Source organism: Salvelinus sp. IW2-2015, linkage group LG35 (assembly GCF_002910315.2).
Source record: "Salvelinus sp. IW2-2015 linkage group LG35, ASM291031v2, whole genome shotgun sequence".
Classification (NCBI taxonomy): Eukaryota; Metazoa; Chordata; class Actinopteri; order Salmoniformes; family Salmonidae; genus Salvelinus; species Salvelinus sp. IW2-2015.
In genome coordinates, this window is record NC_036874.1 from 8781725 (window position 1) to 8804861 (window position 23137).

The 23137-nt window shown below is 41.6% G+C and overlaps 1 protein-coding gene across 1 annotated transcript in view; it reads left to right on the plus strand.

The window, feature by feature from the left end:
- Positions 1–1560: 1560 nt before the first annotated feature.
- Positions 1561–23137, plus strand: part of LOC111959090 (high affinity nerve growth factor receptor) — a 29128-nt gene continuing 7551 nt past the window's right edge. Inside the window, exons 1-14 of the mRNA XM_070437254.1 lie at positions 1561–1913; positions 5703–5777; positions 6351–6422; positions 10783–10851; positions 11218–11372; positions 11635–11777; positions 12093–12231; positions 19609–19941; positions 20168–20188; positions 20443–20501; positions 20630–20732; positions 21649–21801; positions 21963–22093; positions 22209–22381. Coding sequence (XP_070293355.1) covers positions 1714–1913; positions 5703–5777; positions 6351–6422; positions 10783–10851; positions 11218–11372; positions 11635–11777; positions 12093–12231; positions 19609–19941; positions 20168–20188; positions 20443–20501; positions 20630–20732; positions 21649–21801; positions 21963–22093; positions 22209–22381 — 1826 coding nt within the window. The 5' untranslated portion in view covers positions 1561–1713. The remainder of the gene's footprint in view (positions 1914–5702; positions 5778–6350; positions 6423–10782; positions 10852–11217; positions 11373–11634; positions 11778–12092; positions 12232–19608; positions 19942–20167; positions 20189–20442; positions 20502–20629; positions 20733–21648; positions 21802–21962; positions 22094–22208; positions 22382–23137) is intronic.

Below are 23137 nucleotides of genomic sequence, written 5' to 3' on the forward strand. Positions count from 1 at the left end.
AAACTGCCACTGAAAAGAAAATAAGCCAAACAACTGTTGAAAAACATTAACTCATTTAATTCAATTTCACTTGAAGTCTTCTTCACTTTGGTATCAATCCATGCATTAATAATGATTGGTACAAAGCATTCTGTATGCTCAATGTCACATTTCACACATTTCACACATCAAACACTATTCTACACATTTATCTACTCCACTAGAACACTTCCGTGGTGAAGAAGCTTCTTGCCTTCCCATCTTACTAGCTGAGCTCAGTTAAAGTATTGAGAGTAGGGAGGAAGTACTGAGCCATCACTATCTCCTGACTACTGCAGCAGAAATGGCAATTCAGCTTATAGCTGGTAATTGTGGTCAGGACACTATGACCTTATTCATGTGTATGGTGACTAAGAGGGATGGGGGTGGGGCATACTATTTGTCCCTGGGGTAAGAATTGGCTCCGTCTCATAGACGCCAAGAGATGGAGGGCCACAAGTAATGCTAATTCTATATGATGTCTCTGCGCTATTGCAGTGAGCTATTTTAGCCTTCCTTGAGTAACATTCTGACGAGAAATATTTGAGCCATGATGTCATCTTTACAAATGATATTCCGACATGAGGTTTACAGCTAATCATGCTAACCCTGTCTTATGACTATGTCACAAGGTAGAAAAGTGACAGGATCTGGGTCTGGGTTGAGCAGGCAGTGTGACAGCAGAGGCAAACAATAAAAGGACAGTTCAACCCATTTATTTTAAGGATTGGTGTTTGCCAAGGTTTCAGGACACAGTTTTTCAATTCAATTCGATTTCATCGTCTCCATATTTCATTTACATAAACATCCTTTTCTCTTACGTTTAGCTTAAAATCCATGTTAGGTAAAACCATCATACAACTTACAAACCAAACAAAAAGGGACACAAGCAGCAACACAAGCCAGCAGGCAGGAGTCCATTATCACTTAATCATACAGCACAAAGTACATTTGCCTTGTGCTCTAATGAAACATTTCAGCCTTAAGCTCTGTTGCAACATGGATCCGCCATGCCTCTGGACTGCATCACTTTCTGTGGGAGTCCYCCTGGAACACAAAAACAAGGGGGTTTAAATACACAATTAAAAATTGTCCACAACCACTACTAAATCCCTTATTAGCTCTGATCTCACAAACCTACAAGGGAAGTCACCTCATTCATAAACACATGCAGATAGATGGATTCACCATTTGCAACCATCTTCACTGCATGAGACTGGTTGGTACCCAAGAGTCCTGACTTCTTAGTTGTCTCACACCTGCAACCACTGGTGGGACAGGAGACATCTCACTCAGAGGCAGAAGATCATATCACCATCATCCCATCTCATCTCTTTGTCTGGTGACAGTGGCTCTCCCACACAGTCAACTAATGGCCTGCCTTGCCCCTCCCTACGCGAGAGAGAAAGAGAGAGAGTGAGAGAGAGAGAGACAGAGAGAGAGGGAGAAGGGAGTGAGGGTGGGGAGGCTGCAGCCTACCAGCATCCCCAGGGCCCCTTGCCTGCCTCGCTCCTGCTGCTCGCTGCTCCTGTGGCTCAGTACCAGAGTCTCCTGGCTGGGATCACAACCCTGCGAGTCAGCCCAGAGAAGATCTGCTTTGTGTGGTGCCTCCCAGTCTGTTCTCCTGTTTAGTCCTACTCTGTCTCAGTCTGCACTGACAACTCTCTGAGCTGCCCCTCCGCAATCTCCATCATCATGGCAGTGGTTGTGGGTTCCGCTCCATGGGCAGCCCCACTGGCCCTGGTTCTACTTGCAATCACCCTGGCAGTGCCAGCCCTGGGAGGGTGCCCATCCGCCTGCCGGTGCTCCTTCGCCATGCTGCAGTGCCTGGAGCCCAATGGCATTGCCACTATACCCGCGTTGGCACTACAGGAGAGCGAAAACGTCACGGAAATGTGAGTGCAGTTGGTTGCTTGGATGGTTGGTTGGTTGGTTGGTTGGTTGATTGGTTCTGCTGGTTTTGTTGTGTGTGTTTGTCAAGTGCTCATGTTTTGCTTATCTATCTGTTGGCTCAGTCTTGGATGGGATGTCTGGTAGTGTGAATAATGAATTGGGTTGGCATAATGGTTAATCCATTGCTTTGCTGATCTGATGTTGGTTGCGTGACCGGCTTGAGCTGTTTGAAGCAATGCTGGGCGTGGAACAACAAATACATGTCTTAGTAGAAGAAGGTGAATATAGTCCAGTATAGAGTTTAATCAAGGTGATTGGTTTCCATTCATTTTCATGGAGAGGGGAGTTACGTGACCCTAAGGATTGAGTACATTTTGTATGACCACCGACCTTCAGTGTGTGTTAGTATGGTGATGAGCTGGTTAGATAACGGACTTCATTTGAAATGGTGTTCTTGCTTTGATGATTGCTTCTGCAAATTAGATTGGTAAAAGACACTCTGTGCAGGCTCTTCTTGTGAAGTTTCACAGGACTGTTATTACAATTACTAAAGATTAAAAGTCCATGAGATTCAAAGAGTATGTATCAAAGTATTCAGAGATTATCCGTCTTACATCTTATCAGAGACTTCTACTCCTAGTCCTCTTTCCATGATTTGTACAACTGGAGTTTCTCAATTTCTGTTTCCAGTGAACAAATTCCACTCCACAAACTCATCAAATTGAAACTCCCCCGCTTTGAGTTGGGGTTACAGAGTCTGTTTGATCTTGTGTCTGGTGGTTTCGCATGGGCTGTACTGGGGCGCGAGGTGCTGTAAGAGAACACTGTCGATAACAGCAGAGTTGGTGGTAGTGGAGTGATCAGGTCTGTGGGATTGTGCTGATGTTCATACTGTTTCACTGATACTCTGCCTTGGTGACTGCAAACAATCTCTTCCCCATCATGTATCATAGAGGCACTATAGCAGCAAGGTGTTCAGATACATACATCCTTGCCTGGTGAGGGTCATCCTCACAAACCCATTGAGAACATGTGGTTGTGTAGGAGGCTTGTGGTTCCCCGAAGGACTATTAACCAACGGATTATACATACTTAAGTAAAACTGCATAGAAGAGACACATAATATTTTAAAGGGTACACAGTATACTCCACTTAAAGATGCGCTACGGGATCCAGATTCATATTGCATGAATTGGATTTGTTACATATCACACGAATTGCAACATTCAGATGATATTCCACAAAATGGATGACATAGTACACAATTGGATGATGTAGTACACAAAAAACAGGGACCACTTTTAGCTCATGAGCACCACTTTCAAAACTGTCTGAAACTATACAAAAGTTGGAAAATTGATCTTTAATTAAGCAATTATATGTTACTTTACAGTACACAGCTCTGTCCACTCTTTTCAGAGAATTGGAAAATGGCTGTTATACTTAGGCTATACAGTACTGAAAATGGAACACAGAACTAAATGCTGTTTGCTGTAATCCCATGCTGTTCTGTCTTTGTTCCTCTCTACTGCTCTGAACAATTAACACTCAATCTAGCTCGTTAAGGGAGAGACTGCATCTGCAGCATGTCCAGCTAGTACTTAACTTTCTCTCTCTCTCTCTCTCTCTCTCTCTCTCTCTCTCTCTCTCTCTCTCTCTCTCTCTCTCTCTCTCTCTCTCTCTGCTCTCTCTCTCTCTCTCTCCTTCCTTTTCCTTCCTTCCTCTCTCTCTCTCTCTCTCTCTCTCTCTCTCTCTCTCTCTCTCTCTCTCTCTCTCTCTCTCTCTCTCTCTCTCTCTCTCTCTCTCTCTCTCTCTCTCTCTCTCTCTATACTATATATATATATATAATCTTATCAGTCAGTACCTTGTGGCTTAACTTGTTACTTAGAACTCCAGCAGAGTTTTAAGCAATTCAAATCAATAAGCAAGAGCTGCTCTTTCGGCATGTGTTTCAGGGGAACAAGCAAGAAACCATTAACTGTGGAACAGGGGCCCAAATTCATCATGCACTAAGTTATAAATTAAATTCAGTGGATTGTCAGCGGATGCCCGCCTGAGAACACTAGATGAAATTTGACCCACTTGACTCAATCCAATAAGCATGGGGGCGATTGGTGATTCTCATTCCACCTGTCCTGCAATTACATTACCGCTCCGTGGGTCAAATAAATATCTGTGTTGCGTAGTGACAGACTGAAACAATAGTGCCTCACTGTTAAAGAAGGAAATATTTGGTGATGGAGATGTTTGGGGCACTGCCCAGCGGGTAAAAATGGCTGCAATGATGTCTGGCTGATGTCTTTAGTGATGTCATGGTCAGGTTGTATACTGACTGTAAAATGAAATTTTTAGTGATCAGAAAGAGAAGTCTTCACCTGGTTGTAATCTGGTTATTGGTCGACATGTCAACCAGATACCAATAAAAATACATGACACATTTCCCAGGTGTTGTCGTGAAAAAGGGTTGGGTGCTGCTTTTTAAGCTATCATATTTGGCTATACTGTATGTGGAAAAGCTTTGAATTCTTCTTGATAAAATTGTTCAAGTGGAGGAAAATGTTTCCCCCTTGGTCCTTTTATGCTGCTTTACTTTTGGTTATTGATACAGTAATATCATAAATATCATATATAACAGTCCATATAAAATGTACATTTCTGGCCACGTCGTGTACAAATGTAGGATCTTAACCTGTTGCAGGATAACTTTTCTGCAATGCAGGAGGTTTAAAAAGGCTTCTGACGTTTATAATTACATTTAGACATTTCAGACTTGATTTTCCCTTATGGAAAATGTATCAACCCCTACAAAAATGTCCAATAATTATAATCTGCATAATAATTCACATTTCCTGTTGCTGCAAGATGATTTTCCTGCTGTAGCAAACTGGCTCAAATTATGATCTTACATCTGTACAGTACACTCTTAAAAAAAAGGATTCCAAAGGGATTCTTCGGCTGTCCCATAGGAGAACCCTTTTGGTTTTCATGTAGAACCCTCTGTGTAGGGGTTCTACATGGAAACCCCAAAATGGTTTTACCTGGAACCAGAAAGGGTACTTCAAAGGGCTATACTATGGGGACAGACAAATCAACCTTTTAGGTTCTAGATAGCACATTTTTGTTCTAAGATTGAACATACAAAGAGGTTCAAGATACTGTAGTTCAAGAGTAGGGCAAAGTGACCTTGTGTTAAATGAGTGTTGAGTTGACATACTGTCCCCTCGTGAAATAATAGGTGCGTCTGGAAAAGTGGAAAATGACTCATTGAAGAGAATTTACCATCAGCAATGTCAAATGAGAGTCTCGCAAGAAGACAAATGGTTTTTCCAAGTCTTCTCTACAGTAGATTTAGTTTTGATATTAGCTTTGTGGTTTGTTGGTCTGGTTATGCTATCAGTTGTCAGGCTCTAGCCCACAAAGGCCCATGGTTTGGACAATGCACTCATGAATTTCACTATAAAATATAATACTCTGTGCTGTACTGTGTCAATTCAGTACCTTTTTAGGGCTTTCATAACATTTAATACATGTACAACCTTTTGTATTGGTCATTATATTAACTGTCCTGCTTTGCCTGGATTGCTGTGGGTAAAAATGATTGATAACAATAAAGATAATTTTCCGTTCAAGCATTTTGTTTTGTTGCTTATAATAAGCCTAGGAAGCTCATTGTTCCTAGACAGTATTTTAGTATTTAACTTTTCAGTAGATTTTTTTTTGTTGCTTTAATTTTTTTTTTACTCAAATCAACTCTGAATCTCATTGTATTTKTTTTTTGTTTCTTTACCAAGTTACATCGAAAATCAAGCCGACCTGGAGAACATTACAGAAGTAGACCTTGCCAACTATAGAGAGTTGAAGAATCTGTGAGTAACCTTGCATAATATGTAGTATGTACAGTATTTTTCTAATGTATGATAATATGTTTGTAGATGTCTGTTTGTATTACTGCATGAAATACATACGCGAAATGTGCTACAATACACCTAGCAGTTGATTTGATTGACTTGGTTTTAAATGTTTGGTTGGTCCTGTCATTGATTGAGTGGTCTTCTCCATACTCCACCCTTCCCTAATCACCTTCTCCAATATACCCTCTACCTTGTTATAGCAATCTGCAGTACTAAACTTTACAACTCAACATTTCATTTCCTTTATGGCTCTTTCAATCAAGGTGGTAAACCTCCTGTGTTGCACATTAGCCATTATTCTGAGCAGAAACCTACAGTCCTGTACAGTAATTTAATTTCAAACCTTCTTCTGAGTACCTTACAACTTCCGTATTCAAAGAAAGGAAATGGTCTGGAGCTAGCTAACACAGCTAATACATACTGGCTAACATACACACTATGGATTTACTGTGGCTAACTAGTAGCATGATCAGTGATTCACACTTCCTGTTCTGTCTTTTGTTGTTTCTGTCGTGTTTCTCCCTCCAGCACGGTCACGTTCTGCAGGCTGGCGTACATCTCGGCTAATGCTTTCCAACACAACATCAAGCTCCAATATGTGTAAGTGTCCTTGGCTTTACAAAGGGATTGTCTTTCCTTGTCATGTCTCGGCCCATGCTTGGGTCAGGCTCTTTGTTGCTGTCAATTAAGGGGAAGCCTCCCGAGCCTTGAGATCTTGAGTTTATTATTCAAAAAATATAAAAACTGCGTAACAATAGATTTAGGCCGGAATACAGATTCAAATTACTGAAATGTAATCATAATTAATTTGATACCATTTTATTCAACAGTATTTAGGCACAGAATGCATTGGTGTAGTATCAGAGGCTCAACAGTAGTGCGTCCTGTGGGACAGATTCTGACCTCTGATCTAACAGCGTGTTAAATTTGTTTTACAAGAAACATGCCATTTCAATTTAAAGTTAACAGGATTGGGTTGACACAATGTAGACCAACCTGTTTTTACAAGTGTAGTCACAATCAACGTACAACATATTGGACCACGTTTAGTATATTGAAATGAATTGGATTCCACTTGTTAGAAAGTTTGAATCAACTATATTTGAAAAACAAACACTGATCGATGAATCGTAGATTACTTTTCTGATGTTTGTGTTTCTAACATCGTGGTCCAAACTTTCTCACAAATGGAATCCTTCAACTACCTTCTAAAGACACATTGTCCAGCACACTAGAAACTAGCAAACTAGCATTAGTGTTGCACGTATGTAGTGTTGGGGAGTAGTGAACTACATGTTGTACAACTAGTCATTTAACTACATTTTGCACTTGGTTGTAGATGAACTACAGTTGAAGTCGGAAGTTTACATACACCTTAGCCAAATACATTTCAACTCAGTTTTTCACAATTCCTAACATTTAATCCTAGTAAAAATTCCCTGTCTTAGGTCAGTTAGGATCACCACTTTATTTTAAGAATGTGAAATGTCAGAATAATAGCAGAGAGAATTCTTTATTTCAGCTTTTATTTCTTTCCTCACATTCCCAGTGGGTCAGAAGTTTACATACACTCAATTAGTATTTGGTAGCATTGCCTTTAAATTGTTTAACTTGGGTCAAACGTTTCAGGTAGCCTTCCACAAGCTTCCCACAATAAGTTGGGTGAATTTTGGCCCACTCCTCCTGACAGAGCTGGTGTAACTGAGTCAGGCTTGTAGGCCTCCTTGCTCACACACACCTTTTCAGTTCTGCCCACAAATGTTCTATAGGGTTGAGGTCAGGGCATTGTGATGGCCACTCCAATACCTTGACTCTGTTGTCCTTAAGTCTTTAAGTCTTTAAGCTTTAACTTCCTGACTGATGTCTTGAGATGTTGCTTCAATATATCCACATAATTTTCCTCCCTCATGATGCCATCTATTTTGTGAAGTGCACCAGTCCCTCCTGCAGCAAAGCACCCCCACAACATGATGCTGCCACCCCCGTGCTTCACGGTTGGGATGGTGTTCTTCGGCTTGCAAGCCTCCCCCTTTTTCCTCCAAACATAACAATGGTAATTATGGCCAAACAGTTCTATTTTTGATTCATCAGACCACAGGACATTTCTCCAAAAAGTACGATCTTTGTCCCATGTGCTGTTGCAAACCGTAGTCTGGCATTTTTATGGCGGTTTTTGGAGCAGTGACTTCTTCCTTGTTTCACTTTTCGCACCAAAATACATTTGTCTCTAGGAGACACAACGCGTCTCCTTCTTGAGCGGTATGACGGCTGCGTGGTCCCATGGTGTTTATACTTGCATGCTATTGTTTGTACAGATGAACGTGGTACCTTCAGGTGTTTGGAAATTGCTCCCAAGGATGAACCAGACTTGTGAAGGTCTACAATTTTTTTCTGAGGTCTTGGTTGATTTCTTTAAATTTTCCCATGATGTCAAGCAAAGAGGCACTGAGTTTGAAGGTAGGCCTTGAATTACATCCACAGGTACATCTCCAATTGACTCAAATGATGTAAATCAGAAGCTTCTAAAGCCATGACATAACTTTCTGGAATTTTCCAAGCTGTTTGAAGGCACAGTCAACTTAGTGTATGTAAACTTCTGACCCACTGGAATTGTGATACAGTGAATTAATTATAAATTAAATAATCTGTCTGTAAACAATTGTTGGAAAAATTACTTGTGTCATCCACAAAGTAGATGTCCAAACCAACTTGCCAAAACTATAGTTTGTTAACAATACATTTGTGGAGTGGTTGAAAAACAGGTTTTAATGACTCCAACCTAAGTTTTTTTTATCATGTAGTGGTGTAGCTAACTACTGGAAATACACACTACTTTTTTAATCAAATCAAATAAAATATGGTTGAAGTAGGCAAGAATTTCCTTACTTTTTCGTCATCAGACCTGCCTAATTGTCACATAAAACATTATTTTTGTTTTTAATAGAATAAATCACAAATTCTGTTGACATCTGACTCCAGATTGATCTGTTCTTGCAACTTGCAGTCTATGACATTTCAGAATTAGATATGTTAATTTCCACAAAAGTAGTTTGGATTAAGTGAACTACTTTTTAAAAGTAACTTTAGTTAAACAAACTATGTTTTTCTTGACGGTAGCTTTAGTGTAGCTTAACTTCTTACAGTGTGAGGTAGTTGGTAGCTTGGTAAACTATATTTTCAGAGTAGCTTCCCCAATACGGCCCGTATCCATGCCAATCATCCCTCCATCAGTAGCTGACCCTTGTTTCCACCATCTTGTCCTCATCATCTTACTAAACGTGTGTGACATGTCCGATGTTGTTAATCTGAAAGACAGGCGGTTTGGGAGGAGGAGGGGGTTGTAGAGGGAAGGGTACTGAATGGGGTTCAGGGATGATGGGGGGGGGGGGGCGGGGTTCTGATGAAATCGGAGAGACTTTCCAACCAGTCACCATTTACTCGCTCACTTTGGTGGATTATCGACAACTGCTGCATAATAAATACACTCCACTAAGGGTCCATTATCGCTTAATCAATATTTCGAGGACGGGGGGTTGTGGGGTGTAACAGATGTGTCTCTTAGATTGGGAGCGCCACCCAAAATGGGTGAGAACATGGGAGGGGCTCTGCTACTGTACTTGGGGGGGCAATTTCTCAAGACATACCAGGATATTTTCTCCTCCACCCCTTTCCTTGTTCCTTAAGATATTTAGGTGTGGTATATGGCCAATATACCACGGCTAAGGGTTGTTCTTATGCACGACACAACGCGGAGTGGTATATTGGCCATATATCACAAACCCCCGAGGTGCCTTATTGCTATTATAAACTGCTTACCAACGTAACTAGAGCAGTAAAAATACATGTTTTGTCATACCCATGTTATACGCTCTGATATACCACGGCTGTCAGCCAATTAGCATTCACAGCTCGAACCACCCAGTTCATAAATGAAGATGCTGTGCGTGAGCACAGCTAGGAGCAGCTGCCATTCCCGGCCATCCTCCCTTCCCTTGTGGCACGGGAGGAATCGAGCTGGTAATAGATAAGCCCCAATGGCTAACCCATCTGACATGAACTTTTGGGAGCAAGGAAAACAAATAATTGAAACCCTGCTGGCCCCCATTGGCCCTGCCAGAGTGAATATGTATCGGTTGCATGAGGTGCCTCCCCAGTGTGGTCCGCTGTCATCTTCTGAGAGGTTTTATTTACACCCTCTGCCAGCACAGAAGCATTTCAGAGCAGTCATGGTGATCTGCAGCACGTTTAAAAAGATACACTAGGGATACATAGGGGATAACATATCTAAGCAGTGATATGCCTCATAAATCCACATTTTCTTTTGATTTACAATAAAGTGCAGCACATCTGAATGTACAGTAGGTCTATGAAAGCTACATCTGCCAATCGCCCGCAATATTTCATATTTTTTATCAAATGAATTCACCTCATACTCCTAATACACAATATTTGATATAGTAAAACCTGTTCTCCTTTCTCCTCTTACAAGTACAAGCAGCATCATCAGGCTAATATAACTCGAGCACTCTAGTAGTGTTCGATGGCCATGCATAACGACCACCGTCTCAGAGAAGTGTTTGGGCTCATCACCTAATGTACAGAACAGTGAGACAACAGCAAGAGGTGTGCCAATGATGTTTGTGAATGTAGCACTTGATGTAAAAGACTTGCCTGGGTAATTAAGCCGAGTACATTTGATGTAAAAGACTTGCCTGGGTAATTAAGCAAAGTACATTTGATGTAAAAGACTTGCCTGGGTAATTAAMCAGAGTACAATTGTTTTAAATATTGAGCTGTTTGCCATGCACAGACCATTCTTATGCAAAACTCAACATGGGTGAAAAGAGGGGGGGAATCATAGGCTCAACAACAAATTGTATAATACTGTATTTAGATTTTTTGCCATTTATATGGTGAATATCCTGTTGGATAGATGTTGTCTCCTTATTGTATCACACAGAAACCTGGCATCTAACTCCCTGGAGCATATCAGTTGGAAGGTGTTCCATTTTCTTCCCCTGCTCAACCTGTAAGTAAAACACCCCTCAGAACATCCCTTCTGTACTCTCTTCAACTAGTCAACCTGTGACTGAAATATCAACTCAAAGAGGGTCACTTTGTATGAGCAACATGGACCCCTTTCACTCTGTTTTGGAACTGATTGCAGAGATTTTTCAACACATATTTCACTGATGAATTATTTTCTATGTTGAGTTTTTACTCTCTATTCACTCCCCTCTTTCTTAAATTCTAGAATGTTCTATTTGCAGTGTGCGTCTTTGATAATAACGACCTTGAATACTTTGTATAGTCCTATAGAAAGAAGAAGAAGGTTACACGATTGAGAGAAAACTTTCGGACTTAACAGACCGATTTTCTCTGTGTTCCCTTTCAGGGTTTTGAGGGACAACCCCCTTGAGTGCTCCTGTGATATCCATTGGCTGCAGCAATGGCAGCTTAACGACCACAGTGACCTTGACAACCAACCGCTACATTGCCTCTCCAATGGCCATGCCCGACGGTTGGACTCCTTAGTGATGGAGAATTGCAGTGAGTTGAATTGCAAAATTTTTACTCAGTTCAGAGATTTAAAAAAAAAGTTTTTACTTTATTATTACTAAGTTATATATGCATGAATAGCATATACACGTATAGTTCAATCATTGTAGAAGTAGTCTGACAAGGCTTTAAAAAGACTTTATTGCATTAGTGGCATTGCTGATTGGATTACTATTAAACGCCATTATCAACATTTAGTACCCCAGTCCAGACCATAGATTTTCTAACCCATTCTTGGTCCATTGTTTTGCAGCTGTACCGGATGTCGCCATTGTCCATGCCAACACCAAGGTCCAGGAGGGGGGCAACCTGACATTTGTGTGTCAGGTGACAGGAGTGCCCATGCCTGTAGTGAGGTGGCGCACTAATAAACTGCTGTCTCGCTATACTGTACAGGTACTGAATGATGATGTCACCTGGACATACTGATTGGGGAAAACCTGCTAGAGCAGTGTTTTTTCAGAGATATTGCGCAATGCACCTTTTGTTCCCCTTAATATGCCTAACATCTGTTCAAATACAAACTCTAGTAACATGATCAGGGTCACATTTGAAGGAAATATTCTGAACTAAAAATAAAATAGTATTATGATGTATTTAGGTTTCCTTATTGTGTACATTGTCATAATCCTTCAGACTCTGCTTGCATCTCAGATGTCTCCATGATTGTTGTAAACCCCTGTTGTCCTCTGTGTTTTGTTCCATCTGCAGGAGAGGTTCTGGGGATCCACTTTGGAGCTGGAGCTGCAGCTGTGGAATATGTCCTCAGAAGACAACCTGCACAACTTGACCTGTGAGGCAGAGAACCGGGCCGGGCCTGGAGAAGAGAAAGTGACGTTGGACATTGAATGTAAGTGCCAATGAACTATTAAAGCTGTCAGGGTGTTGAAAGCTGACAGACTCAGTGAGAGCTGTCATACTGCAATGAAAGCAGGAGAGGTAGAGAAAAATGGTGTCAATTTTCCTCTCGCAGCAATGTGTATAGCCAGAGATTTCCCCCCCAGAATGAAATACTTAGTATTAATAATTGTGGCAAAAAATAAGCCCACCTTGTCACTTTGCTTTAACATGCCACATGTCTTTCGTTTTTATTATTATTATCAGCTGTCACTCAATAATACATTAGTACAGTGGCAATTTTAGCATGTAAATCTTGGAAGAGCAATTTTTTWTTTTTTTTTAAGCATACCAGCAAAGCCACTACACAACACAACAGTAAACAATACATTACTTTCACTATAACGGTGACAAACGGTACCAACAAACTGTCTTCTGTCCAAACAGCAGAATTTTATTTTCAGCGCAATGGAGTGAATCCTTACCCCACCACACCTGGATATCAGCAGAGCCTTGTCTGGCAGCAAAACAATTCATTCAGCCTCATAGCTGTTATGGCTGACTTGTTTAAACTAATGTGGTTTCTACTGACAATTGAGATGTACAAACTATGGCATAAGGGAACGACGAGCGGATAAGAGGCAATCCATAATTCCGATTAAGACATTAACAAGCCAGCTAAGACGGACGTTGTCAATATAACTATTTGTTCAGCACTTTTGAAATGTACAGTGATTCAGAAAATGGGTAGTTATTAGAGTATTCTCTCTGTACAACAACTCAGAACAGTAGGATACATAAATGGGGCATATATATATACAGTGCATTCGAAAAGTATTCAGACACCTTTACCTTTTCCACATTTTGTTACGTTTCAGCCTTAGTCTAAAATTGACTTTACTCATCAATCTACACATAATATTTTATTTATTTACTTAACCTTTATTTAACTAGGCAAGTCAGTTAAGAACAAATTCTTATAATGACGGCCTAGGAACAGTGGGTTAACTGCCTTGTTCAGAGGTAGAACGACAGATTCTTACCTTGTCAGCTCAGGGATTYAATCTAGCAAGCGTTCGGATACTGGCCCAACYCTCTAACCACTAGGCTACCTACCTCCGCATAATACCCCATAATGACAGAGCAAAAACGGTTTTACATTTTTGCACATTTACAAAAAGAAAATAACTGAAATATCACATTTACATGAGTATTCAGACCCTTTACTCAGTACATTGTTGAAGGACATTTGGCAGCGATTACAGCCTCAGGTCTTCTTGGGTATGACGCTACAATCGTGACACCCCTGTATTTGGGGAGTTTCTCCCATTCTTCTCTGCAGATCTTCTCAAGCTCTGTCAGGTTGGATGGGTAGTGTCGCTGCACAGCTTTTTTCAGGTCTCCAGAGATGTTTGATCGGGTTCAAGTCTGGGCTCTGGCTGGGTCACTCAAGGACATTCCGAGACTTGTCCCGAAGCCACTCCTGCATTGTCTTGGCTGTGTGCTTAGGGTCGTTGTCCTGTTGGAAGGTGAACCTTTTCCCCAGTCTGAAGTCCTGAGCGCTCTGGAACAGGCTTTCTGTACTTTGCTCCGTTCATCTTTCCCTCGATCCTGACTAGTCTCCCAGTCCCTGCCGCTGAAAAACATCCCCACAGCATGATGCTGCCACCACCATGCTTCACCGTAGGGATGGTGCCAGGTTTCCTCCAYACGTGACGCTTGGAATTCAAGCCAAAGAGTTCAATCTTGGTAACATCAGACCAGAGAATCTGACCAATGTTTCTCATGGTCAGAGTCCTTTTGGTGCCTCCTGGCAAACTCCATGCGGGCTGTCCTGCATTCTACTGAGGAGTGACTTTCATCTGGCCACTCTACCATAAAGGCCTGATTGGTGGAGTGCTGCAGAGATGGTTGTCCTTCTGGAAGGTTCTCCCATCTCCACAGAGGAACTCTGGAGCTATGTCAGAGTGATCATCAGGTTTTTGGTCACCTCCCTGACCAAGGCCCTTCTCCACTGATTGCTCAGTTTGGCCGGGCGGACAGCTCTAGGAAGAGTCTTGGAGGTTCCAAACTTCTTCCATTTAAGAATGATGGATGCCACTGTGTTCTTGTGGACCTTCAATGCTGCAGAAATGTTTTTGGTACTCCTTCCCAGATCTGTTCCTCGACAAAATCCTGTCTTGGACCTCTAAGAACAATTTCTTTGACCTCATGGCCTTGCTTTTGCTCTGACATGCACTGTCAACTGTGGGACCTTATATAGACAGGTGTCTGCCTTTCTAAATTATGTCCAATCAATTGAATTTACCACAGGTGGACTCCAATCAAATTGTAGAAACACCTCAAGGATGATCAATGGAAACAGGATGCACCTGAGCTAAATTTCGAGAKTCATAGCAAAGGGTCTGAATACTTATGTAAATAAGGTATTTCTGTTTTTCTAAAAACCTATTTTGGTTTTGTCATTATGGTGTATTGTGTGTAGATTGATGAGGAAAAACATTAATTTAATACATTTTACAATAAAGCTGTAACATAACAAAATGTGGAAAAAGTAAAGGGGTTTCTGAATGCACTGTATAAATATATATATATATATATAGAAGGGCCTTGTTGGAAAAATTACTTGTGTCATGCACAAACTATAGTTAGTTAACAAGAAATGTGTGGAGTGGGTGAAAAACGAGTTTTAATGACTCCAACATAAGTGCATGACACAAGTAATTTTTCCAACAATTGTTGACAGACAGATTATTTCACTTATACTTCACTGTATCACAATTCCAGTGGGTCAGAAGTTTACATACACTAAGTTGACTGTGCCTTTAAACAGCTTGGAAAATTCGAGAAAATTATGTCATGACTTTAGAAGCTTCTGATAGGCTAATTGACATCATTTGAGTCAATTGGAGGTGTACTTGTGGATGTATTTCAAGGCCTACCTTCAAACTCTGTGCCTCTTTGCTTGACATCATGGGAAAATATATACGCAAGTATAAACACCATGGGACCACGCAGCTGTCATACCGCTCAGGAAGGAGATGCGTTCTGTCTCCTAAAGATGAACGTACTTTAGTGCGAAAAGTGCAAATCAATTCCAGAACAACAACAAAGGACCTTGTGAAGATGCTGGAGGAAACAGGTACAAAAGTATCTATATCCACAGTAAAATGAGTCCTATCTTGACATAACCTGAAAGGCCGCTCAGCAAGGAAGAAGCCACTGCTCCAAAATTGCCATAAAAATGCCAGACTACAGTTTGCAATTGCACATGGTGACAAAGATCGTACTTTTTGGAGAAATGTCCTCTGGTCTGATGAAATAAAAATAGAACTGTTTGGCCATAATGACCATTGTTATGTTTGGAGGAAAAAGGGGGATGCTTGCAAGCCGAAGAACACCATCCCAACCGTGAAGCACGGGGGTGGCAGCATCATGTTGTGGGGGTGCTTTGCTGCAGGAGGGACTGGTGCACTTCACAAAATAGATGGCATCATGAGGTAGGAAAATTATGTGGATATATTGAAGCAACATCTCAAGACATCAGTCAGGAAGTTAAAACTTGGTCGCAAATGGGTTTTCCAAATGGACAATGACCCCAAGCATACTTCCAAAGTTGTAGCCAAATGGCGTAAGGACAACAAAGTAAAGGTATTGGAGTGGCCATCACAAAGCCCTGACCTCAATCCTATAGAAAGTTTGTGGGCAGAACTGAAAAAGCGTGTGCGAGCAAGGAGGCCTACAAGCCTGATTCAGTTACACCAGCTCTGTCAAGAGGGAGGGGCCAACATTCACCCAACTTATTGTGGGAAGCTTGTGGAAGGCTGCCCGAAATGTTTGACCCAAGTTAAACAATTTAAAGGCAATGTTACCAAAATCTAATTGATTGTATCTAAACTTCTGACCCACTGAGAATGTGATGAAAGAAAGAAAAGTTGAAATAAATCATTCTCTCTACTATTATTCTGACATTTCACATTCTTAAAATAAAGTGGTGATCCTAACTGACCTAAGACAGGGAATTTTTACTAGGATTAAATGTCAGGAATTGTGAAAAACTGAGTTGAAATGTATTTGGCTAAGGTGTATGTAAACTTCTGACTTCAACTGTATATATATATATATATGCAGTACCAGTCAAAAGTTTGGAACACACCTACTCATTCCAGGGTTTTTCTTTATTTGTACTCTTTTCTACATTTTAGAATAATAGTGAAGACGTCTTAACTATGAAAAAACACATGGAATCATGTAGTAACCAAAAAATTGTTAAGCAAATCCAAATATATTTTATATTTGAGATTCTTCAAAGTAGCCACCCTTTGCCTTGATGACAGCTTTGCACAACCTTATCATTTTCTCAACCAGCTTCATGAGGTAGTCACCTGGAATGCATTTCAATGAACAGGTGTGCCTTGTTAAAAGTTAATTTGTGGAATTTCTTTCCTTCTTAATGCGTTTGAGCCAATCAGTTGTGTTGTGGCAAGGTATGGGTGGTATACAGAAGATAGCCCTATTTGCTAAAAGACCAAGTCCATATTATGGCAAGAACAGCTCAAATAAGCAAAGAGAAACAACAGTCCATCATTACTTTAAGACATGAATGTCAGTCAATACGGAACATTTCAAGAACTTTTAAAGTTTCTTCAAGTGCAGTCGCATAAACCATCAAGCGCAATGATGAAACTGGCTCTCATGAGGACCGCCACAGGAAAGGAAGACCTCTGCTGCAGAMGATKATTTCATTAGAGTTACCAACCTCAGAAATTGCAGCCCAAATAAATGCTTCACAGAGCTCAAGTAACAGACACATCTCAACATCAACTGTTCAGAGGAGACTGTGTGAATCAGGCCTTCATGGTCGAATTGCTGCAAAGCAACCACTACTAAAGGACACCAATAAGAAGAAGAGACTTGCATTGGCCAAGAAACACGAGCAATGGACAATAGACTGGTGGAAATCTGTCCAAATTTGAGATTTCTGGTTCCWACCTCTGTGTCTTTGTGAGACGCAGAGTAGGTGAACAGATGATCTCCTCGTGTGGTTCCCACCTTGAAGCACGGAGGAGGAGGTGTAATGGTGTGGGGGTGCTTTGCTGATGACACTGTCTTTGATTTACTTAGACTTCAAGGCACACTTAACCAGCATGGCTACCACACCATTCTGCAGTGATACACCTTCCCATTTGGTTTGCACTTAGTGAGACTATTACTTGTTTTTCAACAGGACAATGATCCAACACACCTCCAGGCTGTGTAAGGGCTATTTGACCAAGGAGAGGGATGGAGTTCTGCATCAGATGACCTGGCCTCCACAATCACCCGACCTCAACCCAATTGAGATGGTTTGGGATGAGTTGGACCGCAGAGTGAAGGAAAAGCAGCCAACAACTGCGCAGCATATATGGGAATTCCTTCAAGACTGTTGGGAAAGCATTCCAGGTGAAGCTGGTTGAGAGAATGCCAAGAGTGTGCAAAGCTGTCATCCAAGAAAATGGTGGCTACTTTGAAGAATCTCAAATCTAAAATGTATTTTGTATATTTGTTTAACACTTTTTTTGGTTATTACATGATTCCATATGTGTTATTTCATAGTTTTGATGTCTTCACTATTATTCTACAATGTAGAAAATAGTAAAAATAAAGAAAAACCCTTGAATGAGTAGGTGTGTCCAAACTTTTGACTGGTACTGTATATGTATATATTTTTTTGTTAAATAGGTGGGGCTCAAAACTGGTGACTCTGCCCCACCTGCCCTGAATGATAGATAGCCACTGCATTASTAATACATCACTGTAACGTTACATTAGTTATGCATTATATTTATTGTCCCATTTTACTCATTTATCAACCATACACGGACAAAGACCTCAAACAGATGACAGAACAACACAGACATTATACTGTCAGAGCCTGTGGTTTTGCCTTAGCCCAGCTTTTCTACTGAAAAATATCTGAATTGCAGCAAACTGTGGTCCCACAGAAGAGAGTGCGTCAATGCATTAGCAATACATTACAGAAAATATTGGCCAAACAATATCATTTCGCCAACTCAGTGACACTCATTGGAAAATAAAGCCCAAAAAGAGTTGCAGCCAAATGCATGAGCATCGAGGGACAGTTAATGAATGTAGGGAGGAAAATAGGCTGATAAGCGTGGTAAGATTCGATAAGAGCCCCGGCTAATGGACTTCTCCCTCCCACTCCGGAACACAGTATTCGTCCGGAGTGATTGGCAGCCTGTAAGTGCGTTAGCGCGGCTAATCTATCAACATCAGTCCCCATGGTGGATGGACACTCATTAACCGCTAGCCTTTAATTACCCTTAATTAGCTCCCCAATCAGCAGGTTGTTTACAGCCAGGGCTCTGCTCTGCTGAGTGGCTGGTCTGACCACTTCCTGGGATTCAAGCGATTGGTGCTGCAGAGGCAGCATCCATTCAGTAATATATATAAAATAAACTTGTTTGGGAAAAGGTTTTTCAAAAAGAAAATATAGACTACACCCTAGAAATCGATAGCAGAATCAATCAAACAAATCTAATCTACGAAGAAAACGTTGAACGGTTAACTATAATTTAGTCTTTCATTTCAGACAGTTGAGTTCAACAAAACTCATATTGTGCTCTTTTCTAACCCACTATAGAGAAATTGATGACATTAAATCAAACCTGATTGGTTGTGGTAATTGTGCTGAGTGTGCAAATTTTTGCCGTCCGTGACTGTCTTTAGCATCCCTTTTCAGAGATAATCTAGAGGAAAGAGACAAATGCCTCGGTATCCCCTTAGCACAGCATTTTCTGCAGTAGGGTCATAGGTTAAAAGCAGTGGAATGGTCGGTGGAAATTGTTAGAGTGAGGGGTCTCTGCATCAGCATAGTCTTCGATCTAAAGAAGCCATTTCCTGTAGCTTCTTGTCAGCTCTGTGCTTCCAGGTAGCTCTTGTGGTTAGGGGCCCTAACAAAACCTGGATTCATTATTCATACTAGGTCAACAGGTTGACAGTGTAGATGGAGAACATCGATTCATGGAAACGCATAGGAGGAACCTATAGGTCACTTGGATGAGGCTGTACCTTCTATTGACCAACCCATGACTTTATGTCTGAAACAGGTTGGATGTGGTAAACTGAAAATTCCGCACAAATAAATAATTTATGTGTAGATAACTAGGGTTATAGCTTTGTGTATAATTATTTCAGCTAAATGTGATCTCATTCTAATATCATGTTCAATAATTTACACACATTTATTGCAAAATAATTTGAGGGTATTGCTCACTGTGTAGTAGGTTGACCAATGTTCTGAATTAAGAAATAGCCTTTGTTTCACCTTGTCTCCTTTTACTCACTCACACATCCTAACGGACCACATCTCATGTCTTCCATCCAGTTCCAGCCAAAATCATATTCCTGCACAACGCCGAGCAACAGCACCACTGGTGTTTCCCCTTTAAGGTGGACGGGAACCCTGAGCCAACCATCCGCTGGCTTTTCAACGGCTCCAACCTGACCGAGGGCCGTTACACCTACACACAGTTCATTCCCGACTCGGACGACGGCTCTGTGAAGCACGGTTGTCTATTTCTCAACAAGCCCACCCACCTGAACAACGGCCTCTACACCATCATTGTGGAGAACAGACTGGGCGTGGACCAAGCCACGGCCACGGGAAAGTTCATGGACAACCCCTTTGACCCCTTTGATCCTGAGGGCATCATCCCAGGTGATTGTCTGAAATTTAAGGTCATAGAATTAGGAATTATAATTATTATAATTAGAATTATAATTATTATAATTAGAATAGTAATTTAATAGGATCTCTATGATACTGACCCTCACTATTCACCAACTTGTGTTATATTAGATACAGTCTCATGTGTTTGCATGTACAGTATGTACTATATACTTAGTCTAAATTTGTCATCCTCTCCTCTTTTTCTTCATGCCAGTCCTTGAAGAAAGTGATCCACGTAAGCCTCTTGAACGTTATTTTGACAGCGATTATTACCTGGTAGAAACAGATAAACTTCCTAAACTGTACCTAGCGAGAACAAAAAATAGTTATCACGAGTAGTAGAGTGTAAATTACCCAGGATTTTGCTTTCATATACTCCACTTTTTTTTAATACACTGTGTGTCAGTGTCTTGCATACTTTATGTGTGGTTATCATGGTGATTTGTGAGTAACGATCCATCATTAATGATTCCTTTTCTGCTCCTCCAGTTCCCACCAACAAATCTAATGAAGATGTCACTGAGAACCTGGAGAGCAGAGTGTTTGGGGTGAGACGCCATTCAATGGGTCTGAAACATAGTAATAATATAACATACACTATGGWGAGCTAATGTTTTAGCAAATGTTATGTTATGCTATGCTAGGCTATGTTGATGCTAATTATATTTCTGTGCAGGTGTCGGTGGCAGTGGGTCTGGCTGTGTTTGCTTGCACCTTCCTCCTCATTATGGTACTGGTCATCAACAAGTGTGGCCAGCAGTCCAAGTTTGGTATTCACCGTAAGTGACACACTCTATTATGCATTGTGTTTCAAATACCACAGTAGTGTCTGTTATTTTGCACAAAGTATAATCTCCTATACTCAGAGGGGTAATAGTAAGCAATACGTCACCTGGGTTTTCATAGAAGACAGCTATGAAACAACCTGAGATGGGTTTGCTGTTCTCAAAACCCCTCAATTGTTAGAAAGTGAAGGGTTGAGACTAAATTCTGACATGTCCCTGTCTGGAGCATTCAGTAAGAGACAACCCCAGGAGAAAATGACACTTTGCCAAAGGTAAAGACTTCTCTGAAAAAGCATATCCATTCCAAACTGAAACAAGCAAAAGCCAGCGACAATGCCAACTCATTTTTTTCATTATCACTTTGGAATTGCCAATAGTTCCGCAGCAAGCATTGTATTCCTCTCTGAAAGTGATTCACATGAGGCCAGGCAATATAAGGTTTCCGCCAGGCTGTAACTTTGCACACTGTCAGCCCAACAGCTCGGTTAGAGTGCCTTAATTACAGCAGTGAACGGCGTCAGGAGCCCCTAGCTGCAGCGTTGGCCATTAAAGAAGACTGATGGAGGCCAGCTAGGCATGATAGGTCCTCTCGGACCCCCCCAGAAAGTGCCTAAGTGGGCCTGATTGCCTAAGTGGGCCCCCCTCCTGGCCAACTCGTTTCCCCTCGCTTGCTGCCATCCACCATTTTCTATCAGGGGCTCTGGGGGTTCTGTGGTTTTCTCGTTGAGTGGGTTTTACAATTGTTAATACTGTCTGCAGAAAATACAGTAGTTGCTTACTGCTCTGACGTCCACTTTCCAACATTTTCTTTGTTGCTGAACAATGCATCCATAAATTGCTGAAAAATAAATGGATGTATCACATTCAGGTCTCTCTCTCTCTCTCTCTCTCTCTCTCTCTCTCTCTCCAGGTTCATCTGTCTTGGGAACAGAGGATGATCTTGCTGTGTCACTGCGTTTCCTGAACTTTGGGGCCAGCCCTCCTTCCTCTGACGACTCTGGGATGTCCAGCTTTGTGGAGAACCCCCAGTACTTCTGTGGCATTTTCAAAGACAAAGACATGTGTGAGTGTAATCGGAATACAACTAGGGAGTGGATATGTGCTAACTTCATTATGATTGCATTTAATATACTGTATCTACCATGTTTTTCCCTAGATAAAGTTGTTAATCCRACACTGTTTTATAAGGCCCAATGTTGAAAGCCTTTCTCTGTGTATGTACAGGTGTGCAGCACATCAAAAGACAGGACATAGTTCTGAAGTGGGAACTGGGTGAGGGGGCGTTTGGCAAAGTCTACCTGGCAGAGTGTGCCAACCTCAGTCCGGACAGTGACAAAATGCTGGTGGCCATCAAGGTATGCATGAGACTTCCATCCATGGCCACACTTTCAGAGGTGCATTACATTAAGCTTAGACCTCCTAAACATGACGATGTCATATCCTCCCATGACTGTGTTTCTCTGTGGTCAGACTCTGAAGGATGCCAACGAGTCGACCCGGCAGGACTTCCAGAGAGAGGCTGAGCTGCTCACAGTGCTCCAGCACCAGAACATTGTTCGCTTCTATGGAGTATGTACAGATGGCGAGCCACTGGCGATGGTGTTTGAATACATGAGACATGGAGACCTCAACCGCTTCCTCAGGTATGGAAAAGAAACAGAACCTCATACTGAAACCCCAGAGGGATAACCTCCATGCCTACCTTCCCCTGTTAACCTTTATTCATTAGCTTCAGCATGGCAACTATTTAGAAGCCGAGGGTTTTGTTCTGACATCACTGCGTAGTTGTGTCCACTGCTCTTCAGCAAAGCCACTTAATTTACCTTGATGAGCCACACAAATACAACTGTTTCTATGCCAAGCCACACTTGCAGAAACCATCGTCCTCTCTGCACTACCGTGTTGTGTTCCCAAGACAATAACCCACTTGGGGTGGACCACATGGACCGATAGTGTGTTGCAGTGGTTAAGGACACTTAGTTGTGGGAGTGCCAAATCATTTCTGTGATCTGGGATGACTGAATATGTGATCTTAGATGCATTTCGGATATCATATAATTGAAGATGTCCACGTCGACCGCAGGACTTCTCGTAGCCTGTCTACACTCTGAAGTTCTAAAGGCAAGTCTGGTCCAACATGGATGCAGGAGAGATGTTCACTGTAGCACTCAGACAGAGCACCACGTTGATACTGTGGATGACCGCTCATGCTGCACCTGGGACGTACTCTCAGACACCATTGAAACAGACATAGTATGTCTGCCACTGCCAGGTGTCCAGTGGGGCCAGACTGGGAATGGAGACTAGATGCGCACACAGACACAGCCCACACTATCCATATTCATGGATAGATGGAAATCACATTTCCAAGCAGACAGAATGGATGTGTGTCTCTTGGC